This window comes from Nipponia nippon, unplaced genomic scaffold (assembly GCF_047370975.1).
Source record: "Nipponia nippon isolate SJK-2023a ecotype South Korea unplaced genomic scaffold, ASM4737097v1 scaffold_10, whole genome shotgun sequence".
Taxonomy (NCBI): domain Eukaryota; kingdom Metazoa; phylum Chordata; class Aves; order Pelecaniformes; family Threskiornithidae; genus Nipponia; species Nipponia nippon.
In genome coordinates, this window is record NW_028262291.1 from 16,835,276 (window position 1) to 16,851,493 (window position 16,218).

General features: G+C 39.7%; 1 protein-coding gene across 16 annotated transcripts in view; it reads right to left on the bottom strand.

The window, feature by feature from the left end:
• PTPN5 (protein tyrosine phosphatase non-receptor type 5) overlaps window positions 1-16,218 on the bottom strand; it is a 90,260-nt gene that overhangs the window by 17,410 nt on the left and 56,632 nt on the right. For all 16 annotated transcript variants that reach the window (XR_015701849.1, XM_087745720.1, XM_087745722.1 and 13 more), the window contains 5 exons: window positions 14,335-14,573; window positions 10,847-11,036; window positions 7,683-7,767; window positions 2,745-2,824; window positions 2,121-2,258 (listed from right to left, as the gene is read on the bottom strand). Coding sequence is in view for 15 of the 16 variants with exons in the window: in XM_087745720.1 (XP_087601846.1) it covers window positions 2,121-2,258; window positions 2,745-2,824; window positions 7,683-7,767; window positions 10,847-11,036; window positions 14,335-14,573 (732 nt within the window). In the remaining variant the exon portion in view is untranslated. The remainder of the gene's footprint in view (window positions 1-2,120; window positions 2,259-2,744; window positions 2,825-7,682; window positions 7,768-10,846; window positions 11,037-14,334; window positions 14,574-16,218) is intronic.

The window sequence follows — 16,218 nt, forward strand, 5'->3', positions numbered from 1 at the left end:
ACTGTGTCTCTGTAAAATTATTTACGCAGATGGCATTTTTTCTTCCTCTCCTCTTAAACTGCAGAATCCATTGTAAAAATTGTCAAAGAGCGCTAGCAGCTATCAATAGCACAGACGTTGCTCTGCTTAAAGGAGTGGAGTAAGACTGCCCACTCATTTCTGTGGGCTGTCTGTCAGTTCAGATTAGATGTGACAAAGGCCTGAGATACAGAGCTTTTAATACTCACATTAGCAAAGTCATTGCACTGAGGAGGAACACAAAGCCTCTGTTACTAGCATCATTGCCGAACAAAGGTTTTGGTTTTGAATCTACGTACTTCTGAGTCCTGTTATTCATATATTAATATAGGTGTTATGGAAGAAAAGGAATGAATATAAGGAGACATTTACATGAAAGGACTTACCCTGTATTTATGGCTGAGATTCCTGACACCGTTTAATTTTTGACACAAAAGGTATCAGAAAAGACTCAGCAGTTCTGTTATGATATACAGGCTGTACCAAGCTCCAGTAATATAGTGCATCAGAACTGCAGTGCACTGCTTCCCAAGACTGATATGATGGGTAAAATACTTGGTCAGTGTGGGTAAGAGGAAATTCAGATGTAAAGGTTAATTCACCTTCCTGTTATACAATCTTGCTATGAAAACTATAGTGGAAGAACTTATCACCAGGTATGTCATTCAGGACCAATATTTCCTCTGCATCATCTTCTTTAAACCTCAAAGTCCTTAAATGATTTTGGTACACTGTGTCATGACATTTTAACATCTTATTTGCCATAAACTGGCAACTCTGATCAATGAGCAAGTTATTACTTCAGTGCTGCATCTCAGATAGAGGCAGATGTGAGTTTAAAATGTTAGTGCAAACAAAACCTTTAGATCAGCAACATACTGTACTTTGCATCAGCAATGCCTTGACAGTATGTGGCCAATCAGCTGGCTCTAACTACTGACCATTTTTAATTTCCAAAGCATGATAATTCTGTGTCTGTCTTGTTCATGTCTTTTTCCACTAAAATCTAAGGTTAAATTTATTTACTTCACAACTGGGGAAAGCTAAAGGTTTGTGCACATGCATAATTATGGGCACTAAGCTTCGAGCTACCAATTAAGCCATTATAACTGCGTGTATGATGGAGGTATGCCCATATTCTTGGGCTTCTAAGTATCTAAAGCCTCTTCTCCAAAGGAAACTCTCTCACCTAAATTACTAATGGGTTCTCAGGAACAAGCTTTGACAAATACAGCTGCTGCAGCTTAAGAAACGCCATTTGGATCTCTCCGCTACACCTTGCTGCCAGTGGCGATGGGGCATGCAGAGCTCAACACATGCCCAGACCACTTTCTCACATCTTATGCTGCCAATAAAGGCAGACCTAAGCTCAACTACCTGTTTGTGAACTGAAGCCCAGGCATGTGGTTCTTGCAAGTCTGCTATGGGGCAAATATTTCAGCAGCTAAGTAACGAGCAGCTGGAGGGCAGCAGTATTTTAAACTCCAAACAAAAATCACATTAGGTGGATTAGCAGAAACACCGTAACAGTTTAATTTCTGGAAGCAGGTGGTGAACAGAAAATTTCAGCATCTTAATTTCAATTTTTCAAAAGCATTTCCTAGACGCATTCAGGAAAAGGTCCTCTGTATCCAAGTCAGCTCTAGTGGTTGATTGTTGTAACTAGCATCTTCTGTAAGTCAGGGACAGCCTCAATGAAATGTGGATATAGGCACTGAATCATAATAAATTCAAGATAAAGCAGCACCAACTCTGCTGATCAAAGATATTCAACCTTAGTAGTTATGGGGTACTATTGTTTTTTGATTACTTTAAAGAAAACTTGAGTGTCTCTGCACATAGAGCTGGGTTTGGAGAGGTTTCAGGTCAGCTGAGAAAAGAAAAATGGCAAAACCAGCAGTAGGCTAAGTCAGACAGGAAAACAAGATTTACAGTAAACTGAACTGAAAGAGAAGCCCACATCTTCTCTGAGCCTGAAGAATTTAATGCCAGCTCGGATTGATCAGGCCACTGAACCAACTTTTGTTAGCTGGCTTAGCATCTATGCCAAAAATATCTGCTACAGTACAGATAAAAATACAGACTACATGTAACACCATTACCTCATTCATCTCTTCTATATTGGTAATCATGACAATGATGGGAGAACGCTCCTGCCACACCATTCTCCAGAAATCACTGACAGTATTAACTATCGGTCCCTGAGTAGCAATATATACCTTTTCCTCTCCTCCATAGCCCTGCCAACAAAACAACAAGAGACAAATTTTAACAGGGATGACCACCACAAGCTTGAAGGTTCAGTCTTTAAAACAGAGAGTAACCACTGGTTGGAATAGTGACTCCACAGCATCAGTTCTTCCCCCCACCCCCGCACATGTGTACATGGAGCAAAGGCACAATATGGACTCGTAATTCCAGCAATGAGTGTCCAACAGCCTTGAGGTGACTCTTACTAGGTCAAGAGCCTTATTCAGGCTTATTATCCAGTGCCTTGGTGAGGCCAGCTGACAAGCAATTTGCATGAAGAAATGCAGAAGTGTGTTTTTGTCTGGGCTGAACCTTTACAGTTGCACTTTGAGATATGGTTTTCAGTTAATATAAGCAGGAAAGAAGAGCAATCAGTTCAGCTAGGATGCCTTTAAAAGCCAGTGGATGTTGCAATTCTGTTTACATTAACGGGCTGAGAGAGGCTAGGCAGACACAGTGGACTACTGAGTTCTTACCCTGATGTAGTTAGCATTGATGTAGGAGCTAAGGGGGTCGTCCTGATCAGCTGAGGTAAGGCACACTCTGCTGTGAGGATCTGAAAGGTGTAAAGAGATAAGTAATAGTTTATCAGTTGCTCAAAGGAGACAAAGAGAGACACAAGATTTTGTACAGTGAGACATTTACGTGCATTCATGGCCATCACAACAGATGCAAGTGGCCTTCGAGAGCTCCCATGTTAAAATGTTTCCGTAAAAAAGGGAAAGGGTGGTTGGGGTAATTTAGCTTCTTCTGATAGTTTTACCCACTCTGTGAAGCCTGCTTAATTGTTCCTGTTGCAGAGTCAGTGTCCCAGAGTGACTCTGGAAAAGCAGTTTTCTGCTCCAGGAAATTATTTCTCAATTTGTTAGGCCAACAGACTCATTCTGGCTCGTAAGACATTAGAATATTGTTTGTGAAATGACAGCAAATAGCTTTTCTCCCAAACCATAAACACACATTCCTGCACACAGTCAAGCCAGATGACAATAACTCTTTCCCTGTTTTGGCTTGCAGTGAACTAAACTCCAAGATGTGCTATTAACAAACGTAATAGTTAAAGAGAAGTTAAAGAGAAATTAAAGAATATTAACAGTCTCTTGTACTTTGCATAAGTCTCTTCAGTACCTGAGTCTCCCTCATTGGAGCTGTTTATGAAGCATTATTCTTGTTTTAATAAGACGACAAATGAAAACATTATTCCACCTGAGAAGTTCAGTCCAGTTCCCACTGAACTCAATGGGAGCTGTTCCACTGATTTTAATGGGAGCTGACACAGGCCCACGTTCATCCACTTTCACCAGTCCTACACAGTTTGTTATCACTGACAAGAAACATCCTTCTGACAGAGGCCTCAGCAAACAGCAACACCATATATCACCGGGAGAATATTAAAAACAAACCACAGATGACTTCTTCATAAAAATATCCAGCCTGCTTAAAAACCAGAACAAAATAAAAAAAATATGCAAAAATAGTGTGATATTGGGTAAAGCACAAAGGACTAAGCACACAGTAATTTCTACAGTACTACAAACACAGACTCAGCATGAAACACTGTCCTCAGAACGGATTCATGTTATCTGTTATGTGGTAATATAATCACAATCTGCAAAGTAAAGATACTAACAAGGATACTGTTTTATAGCACAGAAGTACTGAAACCAGTGAGTTCCTCTCTAATTCAGTTCCCTCCTGCTCAACTTTGCTCACGTCTCTAGTGCTGGGGAGATGGTGAGACAAGAGATAAAATCTGCTTTTTAATCAGTAATTCTGATAGCCTGCAACACGTCACACCATTAAAAAGTTGACATTGGTTGCCAGATGTTTACTCAAATGCCACTAGACTGGGTAGTTAGGCCCTTTGCATAAAGTCCCTTTTTCTGGGTTTTATGCAGTCATCCATGGAATCTGCTAAAGTTTGAGTAATGATTACATGATTTTTCCCTACTAATAATAGCAATAATACTATGTTGTCCATCTCGTGGTGGGTCTTTAGGGAGAAATAAAATGAATCTGAAGAACTCTATCAACAGGTGCCACAGCCTTTTAAGCACAGGCTTCTTTTACTATTCTTCAGCTGCAGTAGAATTTGAGTTACTTCTCACTGTGTACTTTTTATTGGTGTATCCATAAATATTAAAACATTATTCGGAATATGCTTTTACTTTAAATTATAACACTTGGCTTGTGATTTTTCTGTTAATGCAGTATTTACATTTGTTAAGATAGTATGTTAGTGAACAGTTTCAATTTTATTTCATGAGAGGCCTATTAATGCATTGTTAATACAAGAACGTGCACTGTTTTGCAGAAAGTGTAACCAAAGCTGAATCACATCTCTTAGAAATCTATAAATAGGAATAACTCCTCCTTTAAAAAAAAAAAAATCATAACAAGACTTTAATATAAGAGTTTGCAGTATGAATTTGAATTTTCAACAGAGAGGCATTTAATCAAAATCAAATCCTACTCGTAATGAAAACATTTCTCCCAGGACAAAACCAGTGCACAGGCCAGGTTCAAGAAGACACCACGCCTTTAAAAAAGCAGTAGTAGTCTGTATCTTTAAGAAACCAAATGGTATGTCAGCTATTTTTTCCACAGTCTCTTTTATGGCCATTTTGTGTTGATACTATGTCTGACATTTTAGAGGAACTTGCTAAACTTAACTGAAAAGTTTTGCATAACTTAAAATGGTGTAAAAGCAATAGCACTGTGTAGAAATTTAACAAGTCTGTCTAAACATTACTCTTGAGAAAAGGTTTCAATGAGACTGATGTACAACATGCTCCAGTAAGTTCTTGCCATCTCTGGAGTTTTATAACAAGAACATCCTTTTCTATATATTCAAAAAGTGCCTCCAAGCATGTTAAAGAAAAGTTATCATTCTCCAGGAAATGCCACAGGACTCATCCCCAGAAGAGGACTGTCTGCAAACAAACAAGTTCCTAGTTATGAAATACACAAACCAACCTCCTTAGCTTGGCATTTTCCCCAAAACACCCTTCTGCCATCAAAAAGCCACCTTCTAAGCCATTTTACTACTAACAGCAAAATTGGAGAATCTGCAAAAAGAATTTACTACAAAAGAAGTATAAATGAGATTAATTACAGACTATTATCCTGTCTCTCACTTACTACAATCAGCTCTAGGGTTGCAAAAGTAACTGATCATTATGTTAAGTGACTGCTTACCTTTTAATGATAACTGCCTAGATTGCTTCTGGCAATGCAGCTGGTAAGGGAATTTTAGTTACTTTTTAAATTCAGATTTTGGGTTTGACTCTAGTTTGGTAATTAAGCATTTGCTGTTCCCTATGATAATCAGTTGTCTGAGTCTGCTCTACTGCAGCTTGTTCAGCAGTTCCAGTCATTACTGCTTTCTGCAGCTAGAACTTGGAGGAACGCTAGGTAGACACTCAAGGCAGTACAGGCTACATGTGGTCAGCTCAGAAACAAAAAAGTCAGTGGATGGTCAAAGCCTGAAAAGCACTGGACTCTCCTTTATCTTTCCTCCGGTTCCCTCTCCTATTTGTACGTGGATAGTTTACTGGGATCCTTGGCTTTGAAGAACGAAGGGAATGTTTAGCTCTTCTTGCTAGCCTCTTTACTGCCAGCACCAAGCCCTTCGAAATGGAGGCAGCTGGATAAAAGTGAACATTCAGCCCTGTCCTCAGCAATATCAAGCCATCCTTTGGTCACAGCCAGGGACAAAGCTGCACACAGGTTACTGGTTTTAGAATTCATTCAGAAAAAATATCTAGATCATAATAAGCTTGGAATAAGCTTGTTAATCCTTGGAGGCATAGAATCATACAGGTTGGAAAAGACCCTTAAGATCATTGAGTCCAACTGTAAACTGCCAAGGCCACCATCAAACCAGTGCCACATCTACATGTCTTTTAAATACCTCCAGGGATGGGGACTCAACCACTTCCCTGGGCAGCCTGGTCCAGTGCCTGAATTACACTTTTGGTGAAGAAATTTTTTCTAATATCCAACCTAAACCTCCCCTGGCGCAACTCGAGGCCGTTTCCTTTTGTCCTATCACTTCCTACTTGGCAGAAGACACCAACACCTACCTTGCTACACCCTCCTTTCAGGTAGTTGTAGAGAGTGATAAGGTTTCCCCTCAGCCTCCTTTCCTCCAGGCTGAACAACCCCCAGTTCCCTCAGCCGCTTCTCACAGGACTTGTGCTCTAAGACCCTTCACCAGCTTTGTTGCCCTTTGGACACACCCCAGCACCTCAATGTCCTCCTTGTAGCAAGGGGCCCAAAACTGAACACAGTATTTGAGGTGTGGCCTCACCAGTGCCGAGTACAGGGGCACTATCACCTCCCTGGTCCTGCTGGCCACGCTATTTCCAATACAAGCCAGGATGCCATTGGCCTTCTTGGCCACCTGAGCACACTGCTGGCTCATATTCAGCCGGCTGTTGACCAACACCCCCAGGTCCTTTTCCCCTTCCAGCAACAGCAGTGAATTAATACTTGAACAATTCACCTCAGTCATTAGCACAGAAATTGTGAAATGTGGCTGAATGTCTTTACACTTCTAGTGTAAGGTGGAGTACAAAGTCATCAGAAGGGTTGTGCACATTGGATCATTAGCTGCAGCTGCTGGAGTTGTAAGTCTAGGTAAAAAAATCTCTTCCCGAATAATTTCCAATCCAGATTCATTGACTTCTCTGCGCATTGTTAATGTGACACTAAACCTTTTGGGCTTTGCAAATAGAGCTCTACTCCAGTGGTGTAGAGTGGTCTAGAGCGCCACTCTAGTGGTGGCATCTTCCAAGAACGGCTTAGAGCAAAAAAGAGGCATGACATCTAATCGTATCACTTTTCAAGTATGACACAGGGGAAAATGACGACACTTGTGAAAATTTGTACCAAAATGTCTCTCAAAACTCCTACTCCTGGCTACAAATAAAAATAGTGTAATACAAAAGAAAAAGATTTTGATTTTCTGTATCTTCTTAATGCCATCAGGCCAGCTCCCAATATTCTCAGTTTGCATTTCAGGCATGACTCTGAGAAAATGTCTGTTGGGAAACTAACATCGCTAGAATCTAGTCCTTCTAAAGCATTTAATCAGAGAAACCACTAAGTAACATCTGAATAAACACACCAAGTTCTTGGGTAGAATTTTTAAGCAGCACCAAAAGATGCAATTCTAATGGCTTAAAAACCTAAGTGCTGCTGGTGTTCAGTGAATCTTAGGTTCTTCATGCTCTGTATTTCTCTTGAAATTTGATTTATGCTTTGAAGCCATGTTGCTGCTTCATAAATATGGCCTTTGGACAATACATGGTAGTGACCACACACTTGATGCATTTTGGAAAGGAAAGTGCAAAGCCCTTCAGCATGTGGAATAAACCACCCTGCCTCAGTGACTTAAAAAGCAGAAAACTTACTTGGGAGAATTGTTTTGTAGCGATTCTTACGCACTAAGCCTGGAATATCATATTCCTTTGGATCCACAAAGTTCATTGGAATTTCCTGTTAAAAAAACCAACCAAACAACAAAACACAAAACACAGTAGGCAGTATTATTAGATTCACAAGAGGAATAAAAAACCCAAGCCCATTATGTCCTGCCTCTGAAGGAGGCAAAGTGATGAAGTCAACTGAGACATATGGTACAGTACTTCTAGCAATTTACCACCAAAATATGATTGATGTTTCCTTTTACTGTCACTGGCTTTCTCTTCTGAAATCTTAATATGAAAACGCTCATAGTGACTAATTCATTGAGTAATACGCGCGACGACATTATGTTAGCTCCTAATATTATTAGAACTGAATTGCAAGTGTAGGCACAGAACTAAGCAAAAGGTGGTACGTAAGATACTCTGCTCCAAAAGCGATGGACCTCAGACACCATCCTTTCTGACTCACACTCCTTTTTCCTCTCTGACGGTGGAAGGAAATAATTTCCTAGTCACTCTCATCAGCAACAAATTATGACCTACAGTATGACAGGTTGGCGTACTGACCTGACTCTATGGAGCTGGGGGAGTGTCACTCTTTTTGCTCACCACACTAAAGCTCCATGGGCAAGGACAGCAAAGAAGTGTTCAGGGATTACCTGCTCTCTACATTACTGACCCAAAGAACACACAAAAGTGTAGGGGCTTCTTATTCTCTGCTACTCATCTCCTTCAAGTGAGTGGCCAACACCAGGCAGGAACAAACAGGAACCTTCCACCAACTGGAGTCAGTAGGCATGGGATGAGACGGGATGTGTCAACCAGGCTCAGCAGACAAGGGGCTCATGGGAGTCTGGGAGCAGAGCTGGTCATCCCAGCTGCTCCACACTGGATTTGAGAGGCCAGTACTGGACATACTGGTAATGGGAGTCAGGGTTGAGTAAGACAAGCCTCACTCTGGGAAGAAATTAAGATGAGCAGAGCTATGGACTATGTTAAATTCTGGAGCTTTAGAAGACTGACTATCTATATTCTGTCCCTTACATAGCACTAAGCATACTGTTAGGCTTAACCAGAGGCAATTAATGATAAAAACATTTTATTGAATTACTTTCCTGTGAATTTGAAGAACTGCATGGGAATGAAACCTTCATGTTTTCTTTAATTGTCACTTGGTATTTAGTCACCCAAAACTCTTCTTGAGCCAAGTTCCATGGTCTGTCTTTGGGACTTAGTCATTCAGTGCTCAAGCAAATTCTTGGTGAAATCAACAGGACTTCTGCCTGAGTAAAAACTCTAAATCTTGTAAGAATTTCAGGACTTAGCCCTGTAAGTGACATCCACTCTGACTTTTCTTCCAAAATGAAACATAGCTGCTTGCTTCATTATGGATCTGGACTTTGAAAACCAAGTAGGTTTGACAGACTGAAAATACATGATGCAGAGCTAACTGGTGATAACTGTTTCATTAAAAAAAAAAACCAACTAGTTTACGATTTTTAATTACAGAAATGACATTTTGATTACACAGCATTTTTATCTACGCTTTTTCAGTTTTCATTAAAGAATGAAAATGACTTGGGATAGTTTGGCTGTTGAATGATTTTCCTGAACACCAGGAAAACTAATTAAAAAATCTCTCAGAGAAATGAAGCATATTTTTTCCTACTTCTAACATTATTTTCTTTGCTTGAAAGCTACAGTGCACCTCAGAGACTGATGAAACGGTATGTGGACTTGTTCAGCAGTCAATTCAGACACTCACTAAGCGAACATTTCCTCCCTGGAACAGCAATAGATGCTTTACTTTAAAAGAATCAGGGCTTGCCTACACAAAAGCTGCTTTTCTTCAACTTGTACGGTGCTAAGTGAATTAAGGACTGCAGATATTTGGCAGTCTGTTTTAAAACAGAAGTCCAGACTATTTCATCTTCCCTTGTGCTTGTAAAGTGGAAAAAAAAGAAAACAACTGAAATTGCACAAGGAGGGAGGACAGCAAGTGATACTCAAAGCATTACTCCTGCCCTTTCAGACCCTTTCAGGTCATAAGGAGGACAGGCTGAAAGGGCTGTTATGTTGCAAAACATCGTCATCCTCCTGCTCTGCTGAGATCCCATGCTTAAGAGAATATTTGACTTGGCAGCATTAACTTCAGCAGCTCTTGATCATACACTCTGAAATACCCCAGCATGCGAAGACTGTGCCCTCCCATCTTGTGCAGGAATTTACAACCCTGCCTAGTAGACATAATGCTCATAGCCACTGCAGCATTTTGCATATTTTTTTTTTTGCCAGGTATAATAAACATGACAATGCCTATCACACTGACAGTCAAGCAGTTAAGAAAGAGACTCACAGAATGCAAAGATCTAAAAACCCAGTGTACTCACTACACTGAAATGTGTCTGGCCTTTATCCTAAAGGACTTGGAAATCCAATTTTCAATTGCTTGCTTCATCTGCGTACGTATATATTTTCCCAAAATGAGGCAAAAAACTCTTTCTCCCAAAGCAACAGTGGATACAGCGAGCCAAGACAACATACTCCAGAACCCTAAAAGCAACTGACAGAGCTGCTTACAACTAGTAAATAATTTTTGTGCAGAAAAATACCCAGTAAGACATACTTTCTATGGCTCCTGCTGAGTGACACAGCCATCCTGTGCTTTGGTTATCTGGAGAACATTCAGGCTTGGAAAGTAGCTCCATGCCAAGCATTCAACAGCAAAGAGTGTGCACTTAGACTAATTTCATCCCTAGGGCAACTCCAGACACATTTCAAAAAGTTATGCCTACAGCAAACTTGGCTGTTCTTCTGTACTCCAGTGAAAAAGTTTGATTTTTTTTTTTGTTAAAAAGTAGCATGCCAACAGAAAAAAAAACACATGAGAAAACAAAGCTCTTTTTTTTTTTTTTTTTTTTTTTCCAGAACCAATTCTCTGGTTTTTAAGTGACAATATCACTAAAAGCTTTCAGACGTTGTCATTTCAATGGATGACGAATTTCAGAATTACATTAAATGGTTCACTGATGGAAGTGGAATTTGTATGTACTGATTTTAGACTTGCAGAAAATAATAGCAAGGTTCATAGAAGAAAGACAACATCCCATTTTTCTGATGCTCCTAGAAGAGAGCGGTCAGATACTCACAAAGAACTCTGCCTGGAGTATGAAAGGATCCAGTGCTTTCTTGTGCAGTTCCTCTTCAGTAAGGATGTTTGATGCCGTCTGAAGGTATTCTCGGGCTGACTGTTCCCGTGGTGACATGATATAGCCAAAACCTTGCTCAGAACAGCCTGGGGTACACATATCCAGTGTGAGTGAAACATTTGAACCTCTCCTGCAAAACAGAGCAATCGGAGTTTGCTTACAGCAGAACAGACTGACCCATCATTGTCAGTAATGGATACAGTCCCAAAGACAGATGAACAGCAACTTTAGAAAAGCACCCAGCTGGTTCTGCTGTGTACATTATGGTCACTAACTGTGAAAAATGGGTGCTGCTTCTTGTGTAGACAAGACCAGAACATGATTTTGCACACTGGAATATGAAGGCCAACACTTTTAAAGTGTTTTCTGTAGTGAGGTAACTATATACTTTGTCACCTAAATAGAAGCAACTTGCTTGTCAAAGGTGCTGAGCAGGCAACTGCAGGAAAGTTTTCATACTTGTGTAAATCACACCATATTTTTGGATGCCTGAATATGGACTGACATTTTAGACAACACAGGTGAAAATATTGGTCTTAGTTTTCATCAGGCCAGATCCTACTGAATAACCAGTTATGAGTAGCACAGACAACATCAGTGGGGTAAGATCTTGGGATAAACATTACCAGTTCAACATTAATAAAGACATGAGATGCAAACCACTACAGTGAATAATTTTTCTGTCTGAAAAACTTTCTTTCCATAACAGTACATCATGAGAAGGGTAAAATGAAGGTCCCAACATTTTAACAGTTGCGTTAAAAACAGAGATGCTGTTGAGTGTAGAATTTTTAGTGGCTTTTATTTAAGTTAGCCACACAATAGAAGGAAAAAGTCTAAATGCCTGCATTGTTTATTGAATGCAGTTTTAAAGCATTTCTGAGCTTCTGTCAATCTCGCGTATCACAGACAAAAGTAAGATTCAAATGCCATCAGGGAATCTATATTTAAATATCTTTAACATAACAATAAAATCATACAATATGATGATTACTAGGTGTAATGTTCTATGCATCCACACAGTAAACCTATTTTTGATGACTCTCAACTGGTAAAATCTAGTTGGGAGGTGTTTGCAGGAGCTATTGAAAAACCATGCAAACATGCAGGCATGACTAGCTCACAAAGAAGACAGTAGAAGTTCTTACTTGGATCACAGCCCTTTTCTGGATTCAGGAGTTTTTCCAAAAGAATGTGCAGCCAGCCTCCTGCTACGATTCACAGTCATGGGGAAATGATTTTGGATGAAACATGACCACTAGTGGTAGACATTGAATCTTTAGTGACACCTTTCAAAAGATTTTGACCCTACCTTGTGTGCTGTTAAATCACTACTACATTCCTCCCCAGAAATAGATGCATTTGATAACAAATGCTTCTGGTTCTTTTAAGGAGAAGAGGCTACATACATAGATATATTCATAGTTCTTCAGCATGAGGAAATGAGATTGTTTATTCTTAAAAGTAACATTCAGTGCTGTTTGAATTTAGCTAGTGAGTACTCTTCCAATGGTGTAGGTTAAAGAATGAGAGGAAAGTAAGATGGAGCAGCAGAATGGATGCAGAAGAGGCATAGGCAGATAATTCAACACAACACCAAACAAAGGAAGAGTGACTGATGCTTGATGTAAATGAAATCTGTCAGAGCACAGCCTAAATCTGAAATTATGTCTGCCTTATCAAGCACACATCTATGTTGAAAACAAGTTTATTTTACATCTTAAGTGTACACGTTCTACCTAGTGTGAGCACTTCAAGCAATTGCTTTCTTTTTCCCATCTCCACTTCTTTGACAGTTTTTTAATTGTAATTCATTACTTGAATCAACTAATATTCCCCCATTCTCTTGAAACAGCGAGTATCTTTTCTGCAGCCTAGCACTTACCTGAGAAGAAATGTCAGCATCTTGAAAATGAGAGATGGAATGAAATCAGGGATGGTGATGCATTTCAAGCCCAATCTTGCCCATAATGAAAAACAATGGCAAAACTCACTGATAGCAGCAGGCTCAGGGACAAGCCCCAGAGGTTACTGCAATCTCATATTTAAAGTAGAAGAATATAACAATAAAAGGTAGGACATTTTAAGACAAATGTTGTAACTGAGAATAAAGTGAGAAAAAACATTCTAAGCTCACAGAGTGCAAATTAAAAGCCTCTTCTGTAACATTCCCTTTTACTGTGTCACGTGTCATGTTGGAAACTCAGCACTATACCTTTTAAAAACTAAGTCCTGCCCTTTAAGTTTTAGATATGAGAATTAACTATGGCTATATTAAGCTTGGAAATCTAGAAATAAAGGTGATAATTCACTATGTTAGGCCCTTCAGTAACTTCATTCTTATTCATAACATCATCACCTTTGCAGAATTTCTTTATGGGATTTCTATCCTCAGGATCTTTGTTCTCTTTCACTAAGACAATTGAAAGAACATGAAACAGAAAAAGATGCAGTCTGTCAACAATAAAAACTCAGGATTCCTGTGGTCCACAGAAGAAAGGACAGGAACCTTAAACCAACCTCAGCCTCAGAGATGAGGATGCTAAGTCTGGTGTACTTCCTTTCACTCATCCGTTCACTCACACACACAAACACACTGGCAAAGTGAAATAAAATAATCTGATGGATGAAAGTGTAAGGATAGTTCAGTCCAGCTGAACACTCAGTAACTCCACTGAACATTCCCCTGTCGCAGCTCACACATTCTGGAATTCACCCACTTCTGGGCCTTTCAAAGTTCACCCATTACAGGTGACCTTTCCGTGAGATGTATGAGTGAAGATGGAGAAACGCAACACAAATCAATACTGCATCATTCCTATCTTCCTTTTATCTTAAAGCTGCCTTTTCCCAGCTGTGAATCTCTCTGAGAAGCAATGTTACCCTGCCGGTTCAAGGGCTGAACACCAGCTAACCTCAAAGTTTCATTACTAGGTTAATTTCAAAGGAATTAATTTACTTTTGGACTAACTCATTTATATGAGAACTATTACAGATTACCATTTGTTCTAGGGTTTGCTTTTGGAGAAAGGACTAATCCTCCAGCATGAGTAACAGAAAAAAATTAACAACATCCACCTCTTTCAGAGGTAAAAGCTTTCAGCTATAGTAGATTTCATGCTATGCCGTTACCATCTTGGGGAATGGCAAGAGACTGATCAAATACAAATGAATATTTCAAAGGAAGGAAAGGATGCTTTCCAATAACACTTGTTGACAGCTGTCCAGAAACTGCATGGGTTTTGGCCAATATGTTTATATTTATGGCTGGACTGTAAACAAGACAGGAAATAAAGCAGGTGCTTGGCTTTAAAACCACATTTGAAAGTGATGTTCATGAAGGCAATAAAGATTCCTACTAGGCACAAAACTCCTAAATCCACAAAATCTAGGACCAGACTTTCCGCTGTTAATCACATCTACCCTACCTTTCTTGCAAGCCCACGGATTTAACTGTTAGAGTAGCTGGATCTGTCTCCGCTTTAATGTCCATTACGCAGTCAAAGACTGGAGTCTCCGGTACAGGATCCAAATCTAGGAAGTCATCCTCATTTTTATCCTCTGTCCACTCTGAGTACGTGAATGAAGGCTGCCGGCTCACAGATTGGCGTCTGTCCTCTTGTAGCGGAAAGGGGGGGTCTGGATGGGCTCTGAGTAGATGCCAAAACTGGAGGAAACAAACATTTAAAAAAGCTTTCTGCTTGTTGCCAGCCCTTCCATACAGCCTGGAGGGTGGGTCTTCAGGGCAGCATCCCAGCTCACTATAATATATTAGAATTGGAGAACATTGCAGAGGACAGGAATGTTCCATGCAGGAGTAGCTTTGTGGTGCATGTTACAAGGATTCACATCTACCCATTCAAACCTGCTTTCAGCCACAGAGGTTTCCACAGAGCTGGCCAGGCTTAACTCGGGGATACAGTGGAAGCGGAATGTGCTTGTGACCATCATATGCAAGCCAACGTGATAACACTGTCCTTTTGTTCAGTTTCTTACCCTTCCTAGCATTGTTTACAAAATAAAAATCTACTATACTATACTACAAATCATACCTCTCCTGACTTCATGGTTTTCCATGTAAAATTTAGATATAGCTGGGTTAAGAAAAGTAAACATAATTTTCCTGAACTGCACATCTTCGATAATCTGGCACTGTACCCCGAATTCATGTATAAACCAATCATTTTTGAAAGAGGCCTTGATTTTGATGCGCCTGGTTTTGAGGGTCAGAATGCCCATTTCAGTTTCTGGCCAGTGGCAAAGGCTGTTTTGTAATTTAATTATCTGATTTAAACACGGTATAGACATTGAATAATAAATCTTGTAAAGTTCTAGGACATATATTTAATATTAAAGTTTATAATATAAACTAATGAAGGGTTTGAAATGGCATGGATCTAAAGAATTACTGTACGGTATTGGTTTGCATGGATGCTGTGGCAGACTAAATGATCTGGAGATCGCACCGGTAGACTGTTTAATCCTACACACAGGCCTCAGTTAAAAATTCCAGGTTCACCTCTGAATTCCAGGATCTGGAATCTTAGGCCAACTTCATCTCTCTAGCATTGAACTAGTAGCAGTATCACTCAGGTTAAATATTATACAAAATATATTGTGCTGCCATGCATCCTTTTGAGACTAAGAAGAACAGGTCGTATTTTCCAAAGTAAAGCCTCTTCTGTCCTTTTCTTACATGGCTTTTAAATGGGCAGTTGAATTCAGAAAACGTGCCATTAAAAAAGGTCAAATTTCTCTTCCTAGGCTACTAAAGCACATTAGCTTGTATAGGATTTTAAACAATTATTTTCTTGTGCCTGTGTGTCTTCATGTACTCTCATTTCTTTGGGAAAGAATGAAAGGAAGTGAAATAAGTTTTAATTTCTGTCCATAGCCAGCTTTAGCAAATGTTAGACTCTCACAAAACAGCAATATTCATTTGACAGTTACTTCACACAAAATATTTTTTTGTTTCAGTTAATCAGAGTACACAGTAATTACAAAAGCAAACATAGGAATATGATTACTAGACTTATTTTACACAAATTTGGCACCAAATCTGAACCAAGTGTGTCCTACATACTTGGCCTGTTGGATGACAAGCAAGAAGCTTGAATATCTGATTCTATTTTCATTCCCCAAGACGACTTCTGGAGCTTGGCAGTCCCACAGTACTAGGCATGGTTCTTTCACATAATGCAAGACTAACAGCTGAGCCGTTCACAGTGTAAAGTATCTGCTTAACGACTTCATACTGCTGGAGAGTGCTGCTGTTGCTAAAATCAACACTTGTGCCGAGGGCCAAGTTGAAG